Source organism: Cyprinodon variegatus, unplaced genomic scaffold, assembly GCF_000732505.1.
Source record: "Cyprinodon variegatus isolate N-32 unplaced genomic scaffold, C_variegatus-1.0 Scaffold229, whole genome shotgun sequence".
NCBI classification, from domain to species: Eukaryota; Metazoa; Chordata; class Actinopteri; order Cyprinodontiformes; family Cyprinodontidae; genus Cyprinodon; species Cyprinodon variegatus.
In genome coordinates this window covers 183955-202149 of record NW_015150682.1, presented here as the reverse complement: position 1 = coordinate 202149, position 18195 = coordinate 183955, and the positions used below count along the sequence as shown (strand labels likewise).

Genomic DNA, 18195 nt, shown 5'->3' with positions numbered 1-18195 from the left:
ACAGGGTGGATGGAACAGACGAGTCCGGCCTTGGAGATTCTATTTTGGGAAGTCCAGCCTTCAATCACTCATGCTGACAGCCTCTCTGTGATACTGGGAGAACAATACAGAGCAGGCTGTTTATCTTGCTCCGGGCCTGCTGGGCTCTGCCTCCGGCCTGGGTCACCATCACCCTGCCTCCCACCAGGAAAAAGGGACTTCCAGGTCGGCAGCGATATCAAAGAAACCCCAAAGAGATTTTCCAAGGATATAATTCTCTGTCTAACCACATCTTTACAGTGTTGGTCATTCACCACCAAAAAAAAAAATAATCTCCTCAAAAATCTCTCAGCCACATTGTTCATATGAAACCAATTCAGCTCTATTGCCCTACATAATTTCAGTTTAGTGCTGAATTTTTGATAAATGAGCCAGAATTGTTAATCAAAAGTAATCAAAGCAGTTTTTTTGTAGAACTGAAAATGAAGATTTCATTTGCAAAAACAGATAATTCCATCTTTATATATTTTCAAAAAAACATAATTTTTATTAGCAGCGCCATGCAAAGAGTAAACTACATACCCCAGCTAAATTTTTTTTTTTCAAAAAAAAATGCTTATCTGTTTTTTGCAAATTAACTCTTTAAATCTTAAAATGGGTTTACATGTTTATTTTATTGCTTGTTTTATCAAAAGAAAAACATTAATTTAACAAACTACTTTCAGCTTCACTGAAAACCAAAAATAAGAATGTGTTACTGTGTTTCACTGAGTCTGATAAATTAATCAAGAGCTTTTGGTTTATCAAAATCTGTTTTTGAGTAACTGTCCTTGGAGAGATGCACCTTTTCACAATGAAATAAAAAAAAAACTCAGAAAGTTTGTTAATAAGGAGTTTGTTTATTTACTGTCTGAAAAAGCTGTACTAAATTAAATTTGATTTCGTACACACTCTGTGTATACAAAATGACAATAAAAGTGGTCTAATATAGTCTAAAGTCTAATATAAGATGAATAATTTGAAACTGGGTCAAGTCTAATACAAAACCATTCACAAAAGGTAAAAATTTTCCATTTATTAGAAGTCTCAGGTCAAGAACCTTTTATTACCTTTATATTAAGCAATCCTGAGTTACAGCTTCAATTGTTAATCAACCACCTTTATGCACAAATGGTTTTTGTCTCCGAGACTTGAGGCTGTTTAGTTCCACAAAACAAAACCTTCACAAAACGCTGTTTTTCTATCTTAAAAAGTCTGAAATATGATGGTTTTCCACATCTATATCCATAGAAGCTAAATCCTCACAGGGTCACTAGTGCACGTCTCCAGCAGTTGAGAGGCGGAGTACCCCCAGAGGTCAACCAGTGGGAAATACGGGTGAGTATGGCATGTACCCGTATAGTACTTCAGGTCTAAGGACACCAACATGCTTCACACTAGGATTAGTCTGTCACTTCTTCCCATGCTAGTGGTTGTAGGCTCCATCGTAGCCACAGTTGCCCTGGGGCAGACTATCAGAAGCCAGGCTACTCAAGGCAAGGGAGTTCATTTAATGTTGGAAGCTGGAGTACCAAGAAAGGCCATAGAATCTATACATGTCAGACCACAGTGGGGCCGTCAACTCACAACTATCTTGTAGCCAATAAAACTGCTTTAGATTGTTTTTTAGAGGTGCAACTTTATGATTGAATCAATCTTCAGACAATTAGCCCTTCCTTCCATCATTCAGTCAGGTCTGTGCTTGTTGCAGGTTGTGTATTCAAAGCCTAACAACTGCAGAAGTACCAGCTATATTTAGTGATCTTTAGCATTCAGTTGACACACTTTGTAATAGTGCTCTAGAAAAGAATGAAAGTTTAAATTATGTTTAGGAACCATGCAGCGTAAAACACCAACCTTTAATTAAAAAAAAAACGTATTTCCTTGTTTGGGTAGTAAGAAAAAAACCCCATCAAGTTTGGATAGAATACTAAACCTAATATATAAAATATAAGATAGCGGACTCATGGCATTCAAATGTAATGGTCTCAAAATGTTAGTAAACTGCAGAACCTCATATAACGAATTACTTATTAAATAAAAACAAGCGTTTTTTTCCCCCAAGATGTTTTCCTTGATCTTTCTACAGGCCAAGTAAGGCTTGAGAACGACTGGTACATTTACATAGCTATTTATTACATCAACAATAATGTAGCATAACAGACCTTCTACTGTAGTTCAAATCATTTTTCTCTTTATTTTTCCACAATCTGACATCATGCAGTTTATGGTAAGTCCCTCCAGCTAAAAATAATTTTCTATGAACTCTGAGTGACCCCTCTAAATGAATGGAAAGCTGCCATCTATGTGTATGTGCTTCTTATAGACAGATTACATGGGTGGAGGGTGGACAGCGGCGGGGAAAGGGAGGCTGCAGTTGTTATCTAGAGTAAAGATTTGAGGAGTTTTTACTGGACGTAAATGGTCCGTGTCATCACTACACCACTACTGTGCAATGTTGGCTGGTGGCTGAACTGCCAGCCTCGTTGTTTATCTCCACAAGTTGGACAAACTCCAGCACTCTGTGAGCCTCACGGCTATAAAACATGCTTTGAAATCTGGTGCGAAAAAGAAAACATCACATTTAAATGCCTGAAAGGAATAATTGCCCTGTTTGAGGCTGATTTTCAGATTTCTCCTGCAATAAAATTATTTCCTTTACAAAAGTAAACAATGACACCAGTAAAGGTTTAAGGTAAAGTACGCCATGATCAAAATGAATCAGTATTCTGACTTGATTTAAACATGCTAAATTCATTATTTTCCATTACGTTTAATCGGATTACTCTGTTAAACCCCTTGATTTCTTGCTATATCAACATACTTCATAAAAAAATATACAACAACTCAATATGCAACTTAAGTCATTTACAACAGACTACATTTGAAGTTTTACACTGAAAACAAGGCATTCTTATTAATGGAAATGTCTTTTTTCCTGGGAGAAAAAAATGCTTCTTCGAAAGATCTGAAATAAAAAGCCTGTCAACCTGCTCGGAACATTTTTAATTTAATTGCCTGAATCTCTTAGAAAAGAAACAAGTACCTTTACAAAAATCATTATTTCTAACTTTTTGTAGAATCCCATTTCTTTCTCTTTGCCTTGCTGTCACTGTTTTGACTGATGTCTTTTTTCCACCCTGCTGCCCTCTTTCAATTAAAGAGAAGGGAAAGCATCCAATCCCTTTGACCTTTACTTTGACTTATCCGTTTCAGCTAAACATAAAAACACGAGGGTCTGACACCACGTCCACCTTTCCTATTTTAGACAAATCCCCCTCTGTCTCTCTCCCCAAGTCTTTTAAAGGTATGTCTGGTTTTCTGCTCATGTCCTTATAAAACAGGCAGAAGGTTTGCATATTTAATGGCTTTTAGTGAACAAATTGCATCTGCCTCTGAATAATGCAGCTGTTAGACTGATAATGACCTTTAAATGGCCTTAAAATTCCACTCTATATTTTTCAGGGAACAGATTTATCATCAAATTCCACTAAAGGATATCGATAGGAGCATAAACATGAGTGTTAATACACTTTTATTACAGTTGATAGCTTTGACATTCATAAGAAAAGTAATAAAGCAGAACATAATTCAGGGACAGTCCGTTCTTAAAATTCGTCTTGGTTGCTCCTGGTGTCTCGTAGCTGTATGAGGGACCGCAGCACCTCCTGCGTCTGTCTGCTGCCCAGCTGTTTACCTCCTCTGCTCCTAACATTCACTGCTCCACTCTCAGACTCCTTATCACCCACAACTGCAAAAAAAAGAAGGCAAAAAAAGCTCAAATATGTTAACACTGATATAAGGGAGGCAGGAACAGATGATGGAGCATCAGTGGAAAAAACAACCCAGAACACTGATATAGGCAGCTTTAATTTGCTGCTTTCATTATTCATCTTTACCAAATATGTAGTTGTACTGGGCCAGCTGAGAGGAGCGAATCTTCTTATTTAAGGTTGCACCATGATCGTCGTTTAAACCAACCATGAATCCAGCTTCCTGGAACTGCTCCACCACCTTAAGAGGAAGGAAACGCCTTGCTTTTAACATCTTATCTTTAAACTTTGTATATTTACAAATTTATCACAGTGAAGTAGAAAATGATTAGACCATTTTCCCACCAAAGACTGACCTGCCTGCTGTATGACTCACTGTTGCCCCCTACAGGAATCACCATTATCTGCGCTGGAGACAACCATAGAGGCCTAGTTTGGAGATAAGTGGAAAAGGAAAAGTATTGGCTTTAAAAGACAGATCTTAATAAATTAATAGATCAAATTTTAGCTTTTTTTAACCATTTAATATTTTATTCTGATTATTATGATCTACAGCTAAAAAAAAAACCTTTTTGATTCCAATACATTGAAATTAAGAAGACTTTACAATGCAACAACTCCCTTTTTAAATTGAAAAACTTTTACATCATTAACTGTTTTTGTAGTGCTTTGTAAAATTGTCTCATAAAAAAATCACCATTTGCCTCCAAAGTTCTCGGCCAGTATAGCGATCATTCTTTCCAGTGACCCCAGTACAGCCCTGTGGATCATCACTGGTCTGTGCAGCTGTCCGTCTCGTCTGAGAAAAGTTAAATGATTAGGTCACAGTTCAAATCAATAAAGAGGGCAATTATAATGATTTTTAAATAAAGGTATCTCTTTCTGCTAAATCGACCAAAAATAATCCCTCAGACTTCGATTTCTTTACCCTTTTCCCCCCAAAAGATCAAATAAATGATAAAACACTTTGATGAAATGAGGCTGACATAAGGTTAAGAAAGATTACAAGCAGAAGGATGAAGATAATTACTATGGCGTTATAATTCAGGAAGCTACACAGAGGTATGAGTTTATAAAGGAGAGAAGGAGAAGGCTGAACATTGGAGGTTTAAACCAGTACAGATGTAGGAATGTTTCAGAAACCCTGAGCCAAACGCTGCAAACCTCAACCGACTCACCCGACGTACTGAAGGTTGAATCTGATGGGCAGCTGGAAGTCGAGCTGGATTGTGGCACACTGGTGCTGCCGGCCAATAGCATCTTTAATCTGGATGTCGATCTAAGATGAAACAGAGTTGAGGTTTCTTAGTGTCAGGACACACTTCTGCTTTATAAAAACTCTGACTTCAGAGCTCATAAGACTCAAGCTCAGGTCCAAACGCATATTTGTGGACTGAAATGGTTAGAAACTGGTTTCTGGGAGAAGCTGCAGCAGCTGATTGTGGTCATCATGGCCTAGCTTCACAGCTGAGAGGAATGTGTGACTGAGAAGTGTCAGCCTATCCATCTCCAACCTGACTTGACCTGAGGTGGAGCCCATTCTAGATACAATATTTCTACATTTATAAATAAACTCAGAAGTTAATGAAAAACTTTATTTAGCTTTTACTGCAGTGACAGGATCTCTGTGCCAGACCTAAAGCATGACTGCCAATGTAATGAGGCAGGCAGCTAAAACCCAACAGAAAGCTGTGAATTGTGGCAGATATAGTTCAGACCATCTGAAGAAAAAAAAAACAATATTCAAAGCTTTGAAGATCTGTTAGTGTGACAACGTTTAATTGGTTGAATTGATCTAGAGCTGTTTGAAATGAAAATCAGAGAAAGCATTAATCTTTGAATTTTGTAAAAATAAAGTCAGAAAAAGGACAACCAATATCTCTGCAGAGCCCACACATGCTGGACACAAACTTTTCATTTATAGACTCTAAAACAAGCCTTTAGGTGACAGAGCTACCCAAATAAAACACAAAATTGAAATTTGTATTCAAGAACTTTATTGTCCGTCTATATGCTCTATCCAGAATGGTGTGTTGGCAGCTGCTGCTCTCTGAAACAGGGGAGGCTCAATGGTGTTAAATAAATCCAAATGTCATGTATTGCATTAAAAATGTTGAAACACGTAAAACACACCACAACGGGTGAAAATAGCTGCTGTGAAGTGCTCTGAAATAATAAACTCCATGAAATTATAAGCCTCATCAGGGATTTCACATAGAGGCGGACAGGCAGCGTCGTGCTGCTCCAGAGCAGAGGGGAGATTGCTTTCCGACAGCAGAATAAACAGCTGATTAATGCACAACATGTTCACAAAATCAGCTGCTTCTGAAATCATATCTAATGCCGTTTAATAAGTACATTTATGAAGTTTGACAAAGTATATTTTACGACATTTGAGGTTTAGCCACCCTAGTATTTAATGAGAAATCACCACCGATCCATCCAAATGGAAAAATGTCACCTGATTTAATTTCTTTTAAAAAAATTATTCTTTAAGGAACCTTTTGCTATACGGTTATTATTCGAGAAAATTATCGACAGATTAATCAATTAGCAAAGTGGTCACTACAGTTAGTGGAGTTTTGAAACTAGAACTGAAACAAAATTTCAGTTCTAGTTTCAAAACTCCACTAACTGTTTTTCTTGTTAATTTGTATTGGCCAAGAAAGATCCTAATCTCTGGATCAATGGAAGCTTGCACTTTCCACACTACCCATCCAACTAACCTTTGGTCCGTAAAAAGCTCCATCTCCAGGGTTCAGGTCCCAACTTTCAGCAAACTGCTGCAGACTTTTCTCCAACTGCTGCTCAGACGCAAACATATGAGAAGATGCACAAAAGACCAAGTAAGAGATCAATTCACATTGTGATAACTATATTGACTCTACTGTGTGAGGGAGTTGTAGGAGCCAAGAACTATGGTGTTAAATTACAAAGAATTGAATAAAACGGCCATAAAGCCTCATTAAAAGGAATCAATAGGGATTCCTCTATAAAGCAGCCAGAAACTAGACAAATTAGACTTATGCAGGGAATCATCCACGCTTTGTTAAGACCACGGAGGCATTTATCAATTTTTCCCCAAACCAAACTGGTTCCAGTGCTTTAACTGGTGGCACTGGTTCTTTGCGGCTGAAAGCTCTGACTGCAAAAATAACTTCATTTTTAGCACTAACTTTCACCAGCAGTTGGAGGCGGGCTTATGGACACCATCAGCCAAGCAAAATGTCAGCAACAAGCTTTAAAAAAAATATATATATATAGTTTGGTTTTTATTAAACTTAATTTAAAACCATAAAGGTGTGGAATCAGAGCTAAACAAACATCCAATTAGCACCAGGACCTCTCTTCCTCCAACCTTTTACTTAAATATATATTACCCATCATCTTGGGTGGGTCACAGACTTTGATTTTTACTGATTTTATAACCATTTCCATCTGGGTTTATAAACCCATCATTCATCTAACATTATCTAACAACACTAATAAACCTTTCACTATGGATCTGTTAAGCTACAGTCTGTGATCTTAGAGTATATCAAGTTGCATTAATAAAATAAACTAATAGTATTAGGCTGTTTGCAGAGACACTGAGATTGACGGAGCAAACTTTGTTCTCCCTGACTGCCTGTGCTGATGATCCTGCAGTGAAATTAAATCTTACTCGATAAAACATCAAATAAGTGAGAATGATTATATTTTTACTTAGATTTTAGATAAACCAAACAGGTGCTTATTCAAAACCAGAAAATTGGTTAAAGACTCGGTGATAAACCCACTACTTGAGCCTTCTATCAGTGAGGTAGTGAGATTGATAGTGTGTGAAAGTGTGTGTGTTTGCCTGCTCGGCGTGGTCCCACTGCTCAGGCTCTCCCAGGCACGGAGTGGGACGGGTGGATAGCAAGCAGTGGAAGGAAAACCCAAACACTTGATAGACGCTCCGAACAAAGTCCAAACAAGCCACAATCTCCTGTTCCAGCTGTGGAGAAAGTTTTAAACGGAGGTGGGACAAGAGGACAGGGCGGTTTGTAGCATTAAACAGAACTAAGAGTGAAGACAAAGGGGTTCAAAGGGTTAAATTCCTAATAGGTAGGAAGGGTGCTTCCAAGATTGAATTAGCATTTCAGAGGCCAACGATTATCATGTGATTGTGATCTATGTAAATAACTGAGGCACAAACAAAAACCTTGAGGACAGACATGATAGGAGAGATCCAGATCTTGAGGCAGGAGATCAGAATGACTACATCTGCTGCGTCTCGATGTGGAGGTATCATGTTTAAATGGGACAAAGGCTTACATTCATCCAGGCTGAGGCCTCCTGGAATGTTTCGGGACTTATTTGCACAGCCCATCTAATCATCATGCCACATGTCTCCTTTAAAGCCTCAATTTGGCTAAAGCGCCTCCAGAGATGTACTGTGGTTTAAAGAAAAATAATCAGTAGTCTCGGCCAACATGTTTTACCTGCTCTGGTGTGCAAAAAATGTGAGCGTCGTCCTGGCAGAACCTCCGCACGCGTGTCAGACCTCCCAGAGCTCCGGAGAGCTCGTTACGATGCAGAGCCCCGAAGTCGGCCCACCGCAGAGGAAGCTCCCGCCACGAGCGAACTCGATGCTCAAACATGAGACTGAACCCAAAAGGATAGAGTGGGTTACCATGGAGATGTAGGTGAATTTACATATGAGTGTATCTTTCTGCCGTTACCAGTGTGCAGGACAGTTCATGGGCTTCAGAGCGAAGGTCTGAGAGTCCTCCGAGGTCACCGTGAACATGTTCTCGCTATAATGCTCCCAGTGGCCAGAGCGCTCCCATAGGGCTGTGCTATAAAGAGTCGGGGTCACGACCTCGGTGAAGCCTCGCCTTCGGTACTCGCTCTGAGAGGGGTCGGAAAGGGAAGGATGTGTGCAACAATGAGTGAAGGAGCGGATCAGGCTGTCACAACAGTGTCATTATTAAACTAAGACTAACATTCTGACCACTGACACAAAGCCGTAAATCCTCAGAGTCATAAACCAAGCAGATTAATGAGAGGAATTCAGTTTGCAGGAGAGACAGTCATTATGGACGGAAACAAATAAAAAGCTTTCAGTGTCTGATTTTATAAATACGGCTTTTGGGTCTTATTTGAAGTTAGTAAAATCACATTAGGGCTTGTATTCCAATTCAGCTAAAGCTGTATTAAGGTCAATTTATGTGAAGTTTGCAGCACAATGATGCCGCTCAGCTGGTGTTTTATGTCTTCAATTCTAATTTGTGTTTACAGGAAAGAAATGAACCGATGAATCCATATTAGAGGACAAGTTTAAATCTACCTCAAATACATGAGCTTTACTGAATATCAACCTTTGGTCTTTGTTGAATCAACTCAATAATCTGAGATCTATTATATAACAAACTAATGTCCATAAAAATGATTTTATGTACAAAGCTTTAGTCTTTAAACAAATTCTTGAAAAAACTAAAACTGATAAAAGCCAGAGCAGCCCAGAGGTTTGATGTCCGCAGTAGATTGTGTTTTCTGCATGTTTCAGTGGGTTAATTTGAACCTTTAAAGACCCTTTCAAGACTTAATTACAAGACCTTCAGTGATAACAAAAAGCTTATAGACTTATAACTTATTGGATTAATAATCCAATAAGTTATAATTGATATTATTGGATTAATATCACTAGGTTCCTTAAAGGTGTAGTGGGGGATGTTCTTTATCCTGGTGGATCATGAAAATAAGTGGTCTTTGACCGAAGGTCGTGGGAGGAAAGTACATGATGGCGTACACTGAAAGCACAGATCGGGCTTCCCACTGATGCCTCATTTGCAAAGTTTCTACTCGACAGGTAAAGTTTGGCATGTTATTTTCACATCCCTGCTGGTGAAAGATACCTACCTCTATATTGTAACTTTCCAGGGAAGACAAGTTTATTTATTTTGTAAGTTGCATCGTTAGTAGTTATATGGTGGCCACAAATCCTTATTTAACCCGCAAACATGTCCAAATTTCCACTGCAGCACACACAAACAAACCTGTCATGATTTTTTTTATGTACCAATAGTCTTACCTGCGGGAAAGTTTTTAATATATAAATATGGGTGAGATGATGATTCAATCCGAGCGACCGTCTTATCTATGCGTCCACGCACCTCCTTAAGGAGATATAGTGGTTCTGCAACTTTCAGATTTGCCCCTTGCCTCCAAAACCTGAATCAAACGGCTAAGCTGCCTCAGTAGCATGTAGCCAAGCTAACATTAGAAGTAGGGGTTTTGAAGGATACCAGTAACCTGGCATAAGCCAGATTCATATCTTGCAGAATTTAAATTGATCTCCACGTATCATCTGTGGAGGCTCTTCTAGAAAGGGTTCCCAAAAAGGAACAGACATTCAGTCCAATTCTTCGAGCTGATTGGGTACCTGCTTCCATGTAGAAATTTTAGCCAATCACAGCAGCAGTTTGATTTGTTTCCTAACTAGTGAAGTTAACTGATAAGTTGAATTCTTAGCAAATCTGGCCAGCAGGAATTCTAAATCACCTTCTCACCCACAAAACCAAAAAACACATCTAGTTATTCGCTTTTCGAAAAAGAAATAGAGTTTATTCCAGCTGAAACGCCTCTGGCCGATGCGTTGACGTCGCACAGGTCACTGCATTTCATTGGGCAGTAACATTTCTGTATCGATGCTACACATCTACTAGGCAACAGCGTGATGCATTTTTAAGTAACAACTATATTTTTAAGACATAAACAAATCCTATTTAGATGCCCATTGTTAAAACACTTGGGAAAACAGAAATAAAAACTGTTGAAATACTGATAAGCTTGACTTTTTCAGACTATTTAAAGCGTAAAACGAGCCGTTTGATTTAACTGGTCCTGCTAAAGATAATGAGTCAGTTTTGTTAAAAAGGAGGTCCTAATATTTTAAGCTAAATGTAGTTTTAAAATGGATAAAATGCAGAGCACCTTAATAAAGTCGGTGAGCGTGTTGTAGATGTGGGCTCCTTTAGGCAGGAAGAAGCAGCTGCCTGGGCTCACATCATTGAAGAAGAACAGCTCCTGGTCCTGTGCAGAAAAACACCACACTACCAAGGGGGAACCTGACTTTAATGTTGAACTTTATTTAATGCACCGCTCATCTTACTGTTCCAATACGTCTGTGGTCTCTCCTCCTCGCTTCTTCCTGCTCCCTCTCCCACTCCTCCCTGTCCTTCTCCCCTGGAAACGCCACACCTAACAGGCGCGTTAAACCGGCAGACTCTGTCTGGTTGGACAGGGTGACGGAGGACAGCTGGGATGACACAGCAGCGGCGCGACGAGGATAATGAGGGGACAGAGAAAATAATGAGCGAACAAACAGATGGCAACAGAGGAAAGGAAAGTGACAGGCAGGCAAAATAGAAAGGAAGAATGGACAGAAGAGAGTGAGATCTATCTGATGGAAAGCATTGTGTTAGAGCTTGGAGCAGGAATATGGCCTCTGGCAAACACAACATCCTGCCACCAGTACTTCCAGCCTCATGCTGTTGTGGAATTCCAGCCTGCCCAGTATAGAGACAGACCCGTAAGTCAGTAAAATGTGGGGGGGGTTGTATTTATGCAATAAAAACAGTATAAATGGTCCAAATAAATAGGGAGCTTTGATGCGATTTGATTATAGCGTGATCACAAATTCTCAATTGATGTTTAAACCATTAAGAAAAAAGGGCAGAGCTACAAAACATTAAACTGTGTTTGGCTTTCAGGGAGCTGGTTATCTACCTTTGAGATGAAGACAACTTCAGAACACCTGAGCAAAAGAAAATCCAGAAAACAGAATCAGATTAAGAAGGTTAGGAGAAGAAAGAGACAACCACTCACCTGGAGCATCTTAAAGACCTTAAGGAAGCCTGTGTGCGGGAGGAGGGGCCCATTACACACTGCTAAGCTGTCCCCACACCTGGATCACATGAGGGATAACAGCGGCTCAGATTTTTGCTCTTACAAAAAGCAGATTAATATCCACACATACCTGTAGACTGTGAGAGTGGAGCCATTTAGCTCTTCCTCAATAAACTGCAGTCTCAGTTTACTGTTCTGTAACAAACACAGAAAGTGCTTTAATTTTAAAGTTTAAAGTTAAACTTAATCCCTTATAGGGTAATTATGATTAAAATTCTAATTCCTAATTAAAAAAACAAATACTTGAAGTCATAAAACAAACATATAAGCAGCTTATCCAAGTTATTTGCAGTGTCATGTTGCCCTTAATGATGGTTACCATGGTTTTCCTCTATGGGGTATTGTGGTGTTGATCAAACTAAATTTAAATGTCCTCATATGTATAATTCAAGGTGCTGAGTCCTTCGACATATTGAAATGAATAGGTCAGCCTATACTGAAATTGAATTCAAGCGATCTATTATACGTTTCTTTCTGCTCCCTCTGATGTAATTGGTTGGACTTACATTCTTAATGATGTAGGCTGCTTATCACTGGAAGACGTTTGCCAAATGAATGTCTTTGACTACAATGCTCTATAACACATTTGACAATATTGTCCTTTAATTCCTTAAAAGAAGGTAGCAACTAATCAGCCAGTTTCAACAGCAAAAAGGTCTAAATATCTGGTGATGTAAGAGTTCCTGAAGAGCTGCTTGCAGTAACACATCACAGCCTGCTGTTTTCTTCATGGCCCTGCAAACTCTAAAATCCTCAGACCCATTAAATATGGAAAGAAGAAACGCAACAAGTTTTTTAAAAAATTGAAAAATGTATGAATTAAAGAATAAAACTTTGAAATTTAAGGCAGACTATGTAAAATCAGCATTTAACTGCTGCTTGTTAGAACCTAATATTAAGGATATAATGAAGACTTTTTAGTATGCAGCATCAAATTGTGTGTAGCGTTTTAAATGAATTACAGTATAATATAACACTTAGGGAATGGAGGACAATCACAACTTAGGATGACTTAATCCACTATTGACGAGAACTATACCTGAAATAAAACAGTCATTTGATGCATAAATTTCCAGCATTAGGAAAGGCAAGGATAAAGAAGAAGTACTGACCTGGAAGAGTTTAAGAAGCTCTGCTTTGTTAAGCTCCAGTTGGGATAAAGGAAGTTTAAGTGCTGCAGCTGCCTTACATTTAGCCTCAACATCAGTCAGAGAAAAGGAACTGAGGAAGGAAATGGATTCAGGTTCAACAAATCAACAGGACTAATGTTCCATCTCCAGATCTAATATTTTCCTTGACCCTTTAGACTTTTCCATTAGCTCATGACTTTTTGGGCTCTTTTGGGGGTCTGGAGGAGACTTAATTATATACTCTCTAATCGTCTCACAGTTTACAGTTTGTGTAAAGAAAGTACTTTTTTACATAAAATGTATTCAAAAAAGGAACAAACAAAAAAAACCCACAGTGAAATATCATTTTGGATGGTCGTATATTTCCCCATTAGTAATTAGGAAACCAAAATGATGAGAAAGTTAAACAGAAATTCAAACCAAAAATGAAAGCAATGCTGTAAATGGAAATGCAGCCAATTGGAATTAGAATTAAACTTTTTATTGTCATTAGACTGTCACAAGTACAAAGCAACAAAATGAACTCTCTGCATTTAACCCATCCTGTTTGGGAGCAGTGAGCTGCCATTGTGGGGTGACCGGGGAGCAGTGTGGGGTTAAAGGTCTTTGCTCAGGGACTCCGAGTGGCAGGGAAGCCAAGACCTTTTTCTAAGTAATTCAATTTTATTTAGTTGTTAATAGAAGTAAATTCTGGACATTTCTACTTATTTCTAAACTAATGTCTGCAGTTTTTAAACCTGTATAGGATCCCTGAGCACTAGAAACGATAAGATATTTAATGTAACAGTAACTAGAGACGTAATGTACAGCAAAGGAAATAAACTCCCATATTCCAAAAACTATTTTTTTCAAGAAATGCCTTCCAAAAAAGCTCTGCGACTTAAACTTAAATAAAACTGATTCATATGTTCACACAATTACCTCACCTGCTGCTTAGGACATGGTCACAGAAAAGTCCGAGCTCTGACGCCCCTTCCCGGCACACCTCTGCTCCAAACATCCCCTCCAAAACACCCCCAAGGACACACGCTCCTGTCCTCCATGCTGCCTGTAAATGAGAGGTGTTACAGGGGGGTAAGCAAAAAAAAGGGTCTCTTTACAGTTTAGAAAAAAGTAGAGTAAACCAATTTCTTTCTGTATTCGAGAAAAGTACAGCTTAGTTAGCTCTGGTGTCTAAGCTGCCGTAAATAAAGCACCGCTCTGCGTTACATGACTCCTTCGGCAATGGATTCAGACTTCTAAAGTTACATGAGCAAATTTTTGACAAGAGCAGCCTGCAAAGAGCATCAATACGACCCAATATGCTGTGTGATGAGCTGAAAAATCATTTAATTTATCTCAAATTTAGCAAATACTAGGCTAAAAAAATTTCCCAGTTTTGCTTTAAGAAAACAGGAAAAAAACATACCTGTCTCCCTTCAGGTGTTTTAAATCCTAGAAACTGCAGCTCACAGTCTCCCTCTAGAGGACGTCCCAGCTCCCACAGCTCCCCATTCACCTTACTCACCAGGGCTCCTTTCACCCTGCAATAAAACTTGAATTATTACCTGCAGATATGCAACACATGAACACATCTGAACATGCATTATGTATTTACCTGAGATTTTGTGCTATGGAAAGGGGCGTGGTTTCTCCAGATGTTCCCTTTACTGTTTGTCCATCGGTAAGGTGGATGCAGAGAGGGTTTCCTCTTACCTCAGATCTCTTCTTGCCTCGTTCATCCCATAGAGACTCAAAGACTCGCAGGCGCTCAGATAACGCTGGAGACAGCTGAAGATGGAAAGATTGAGGGAAAAAAAAAATCAAATGGAAAGAAGAGCCACAAAGGTCTTTAAAACAAAAACCTAACAAAAGTCAGTAATCTGTCATCAAAATGAACAGTATTTCATCAATTTGGCTATGAATGCTATTCTGAAGCCATGTTTTTGTAACAGGAACCTATATGCTTCTCACTGGTTTACTCTAGTTAGATTCATATTTTATGAGCCTTAAGGGGTTTAGCATAAACACTGGGGAATATTACATTATAGATCCAATGTTATTTCATTTTTCTCTGCTGCTTTGAGTCGAGTAAAAAGACCTTCCAGTCAAAACACCGATGACTCTTGAAACTATGGTCCTCAGGCTTCCTCTAGTGGTAGAAAACGTGAATTTTGACTTCAAAAGGGAGTCTGTTTCAATCGGTAGAACCGGAATATAAAGTCTGACCAGTGACGTAAAGCACTCACTATGCAACACATTTTGATATCAACGTTTTGGTGTCACTTTTGTTTATAACCATTGAATTTTAATGCAAAAGGTCATGGTAAATATTAGCAAATATATCAACGAAGGTCAGGGTTTAATCAATGAACAAACCGCAGACCTAACAAGAAGGAAAGAAAAGGGAGCACAGGGAAAAGGGGAAGGAAAAATAACACAAGGAACAGACAAATTCCTAAACTAAGTTGGAATAGTGGAAGAGCAGGTGGACAGTAAAACAAATACTAATAAATAGACATAGGAGAAATGAAAATGGGAGGAAGAAACATGATAATGGCAAAAGGAGGAAGAAGCAAATGAACAACCAAGATTAGAAATAAGAAATAATTGGAGTTAGCTTAAAGAGTTAAGGAAATAAGGACAAAATAAAGAAATAAGGACAAAGGGAGAAAGAAAAGTATAAAAATAAATAGAAGACAGAAGAAACAAACTAGGTTTGCAAGAAATTGGGACTGGGTAATAAATCGCTATATTACAATAATAATTTATATTGACGCAAATCAATATAAAACGTGTCATTCAGAACCACTTGGTATTCTGGGAGATGTAAGAGGAGGAAATCATTAGCCTGAATGAGCACCGCTGGTAGCAGAGCTGGCTTCTTTTTAAACAGAATTTTTTTATATAGGGTTATAATTTACACGTGTTGTCTTTTTTTTTCTCCCCATGGTCTTTTATTTTCAAAAATGTAAAAAATTTTAATCAATAAATATCAATATTGACTAATGTGAAAGTTTTATATCATGCTAGTTTTCAGCCAAATCCCAAGGCCCTAGAATAAATCAAGGTAAATAAAAGTAGAAAGAATAGATGGAAAGCAAATGAAAGAAAATAGATGGATTTTAGATGGGGAAATGAATAAACTCCGTATAGAATCTCAGTCTTCAAAAAGGCACATTTCTAGGATGACTTAACAACCTAGAGTAAATTACAGCAGACTAGAAAAAATGTGCCTGTGGCACTTTAAGAACCCCCTTCAATATCCCCATTAATCCAGCTGGCAATTGGATATGGTTGATGTGGGACTTAAAAGCCAGTGAAACAAAGAGCATCAGGGATGGGGTTGTTCTCTCTGCTCACATTCATCCCATTCTAAACAGGTTTCCAATGAACACTCTGCTGAACAGCAGTGTGTGTTCATTGTGTTCCATTCCTTGTTGACTGTTCCAACACTATAATTATAGTACAATTATCCACCAAAGTGGCATATTTGAGGTTAACTAAAGGGTCAATATATTAACATATACGTCTTGTTATAAATAAAACAAAGGCTTTGTCTGACTTTACCTCAGACAAAGAAAGAGACATCTGCCAAAGGGAAGATAATGATGTACAAATGTTGATAGTAAGTGTACAAGTGAGGCTAGAGATTTGAAATGTATTCAGATAAAACCCACAGGACAGAATAAAAAAATAAATAAAATTCATACAAATCACCTGAGATGTCTAAAAAAACCAACTCTCTAAAGTCAGAAAAATAGTAAAGAATTGCATCCTCAGATAGATAATCTGAGTCTACTAGTACAGTGTTTTATGCAAAGAGAAAGCGAAATTCAAATCAAGTAAAAAACAAAAACAAAAAAAAGAGTTAACAAAAAACTGCTATACTACTATAACACATGCAGAAGGTATAACATTAACACCTGCAAGGCGAGCTGGACGACACCACCAGCACCTGTAACACAATATGCTTTCTTCTTTTTAATTTATATTAGTTGATTCAATATAATTTAGATATATGAATAAACAAGATAAAAGCCACATGAACTGTCAAAAACGTAAAATCTCTAATATCAGCAAGCCGACATAAAAACTCTACTTTTTAAAGTTTGCATAACATGTTGATTATTAATAAACAGGTCATTGTTTTCATACCTGTAGTAGTTGAAAATTGTTCTTTGTTTCAGAGTAAAGTCACTTGTTCAAGCCTTTTGTAACTTCCCACACTAAATAAGTAAGCAAAGTATTTCTGATTCGTGCTGATATATCAGGTCAATATCGACAATACTCAAAGCTGCAATATAGGCATTTTATATATATATATAATATTTATTGATCTCACAGTGGAGAAATTTAATTATATGGTTTTAAAAGTAGCTGAATAAAAAAAAGAAAGAAAACTACAAATTGGTTCCTTGATGTATTTTAGGTCAAAAAAATTCCTGTCAAACTTTGGTGGCTATAAGCCCATCAGAACATTGGCACGATGCATAGAACAAATTAATATGTGGATGCACCATAAGTTTCTCCAACTGAATAAAATCAAAACTGATCTAGAGTTAGCTTACAGCTTTAGTTAGTACAGCAAGAAACCACTGCTTATGGCCTAAATCTTGGTGTCATGATGGACTCGGACCTAAAGATTGAGAGGCACATAAAAGCCTTTAATCACCTGAAGAATGTTTCCAGGTTTAAGGACTAATGTCCAAACAGAATCTAGAAAAACTCATTCATGCGTTTATCTTTAGTAGAAGTGATCCCTGCAACAGTATCTTCAAAGGTTTGCCGAAAAAGTTCATCAGACAGCTGCAGCTGATCTAAAACTCTGGTGCCCGTGTTCTCACTAGAACTAAGAAAGTAGAGCACATCAGTCTGGTTTTGAAGTCCTTCCACTGACTCCCTGTATCTCAGATAACGGACGATAAAATCCTTATGTTAGTCTATAAATCACTGAACAGATCAGTACCTCAATACATAACATATTTGTTGTCAGTGTATGGACCTCTCAGACCACTCAGGTCTTCTTGTTCAGGTCTATGCTGTCCATCCAGAACTAGTACCAAACATGGAGAAGCAAAATTTCTTTTAAGCCTGAGTTCTTTTAAGCCAAAGTTAAAAACACATTTGTTTACAACTGCATTTGACTGTTTACTGAGGTATTCCAACTATTTCGTTTCCTCTATTACCTGCTTTTATCACGTTTTTACATTTACTTGCTGTCATTTTCTCTCTTTTACCATTTAAATTCTGTAAAACATTTGAATTGTCTTTGTACTGAATTGTGCTACACAACTTGCCTTTTCCACAGCATACACATATGTGCATATATATATACACATATGTGCATATATATATAC

The 18195-nt window shown here is 38.0% G+C and overlaps 1 protein-coding gene across 2 annotated transcripts in view; it reads right to left on the bottom strand.

The window, feature by feature from the left end:
- Nucleotides 1-2960: 2960 nt before the first annotated feature.
- LOC107088807 (probable threonine--tRNA ligase 2, cytoplasmic) overlaps nt 2961-18195 on the bottom strand; it is a 44002-nt gene continuing 28767 nt past the window's right edge. Inside the window, exons 2-18 of one of the 2 annotated variants that reach the window (XM_015381214.1) lie at nt 14454-14626; nt 14265-14379; nt 13783-13904; nt 12839-12947; nt 11797-11861; nt 11646-11724; nt 10930-11076; nt 10752-10850; nt 8498-8667; nt 8258-8420; nt 7633-7770; nt 6518-6595; nt 4970-5070; nt 4489-4590; nt 4148-4220; nt 3918-4032; nt 2961-3769 (exon numbers count right to left, since the gene is read on the bottom strand). In XM_015381214.1, the coding sequence (XP_015236700.1) occupies nt 3627-3769; nt 3918-4032; nt 4148-4220; nt 4489-4590; nt 4970-5070; nt 6518-6595; nt 7633-7770; nt 8258-8420; nt 8498-8667; nt 10752-10850; nt 10930-11076; nt 11646-11724; nt 11797-11861; nt 12839-12947; nt 13783-13904; nt 14265-14379; nt 14454-14626 (1992 nt within the window). In that variant the 3' untranslated portion in view covers nt 2961-3626. Of the gene's footprint in view, nt 3770-3917; nt 4033-4147; nt 4221-4488; nt 4591-4969; nt 5071-6517; nt 6596-7632; nt 7771-8257; nt 8421-8497; nt 8668-10751; nt 10851-10929; nt 11077-11645; nt 11725-11796; nt 11862-12838; nt 12948-13782; nt 13905-14264; nt 14380-14453; nt 14627-18195 lie in introns of those variants that run through there. The other variant, XM_015381213.1, reaches the window with a different exon arrangement.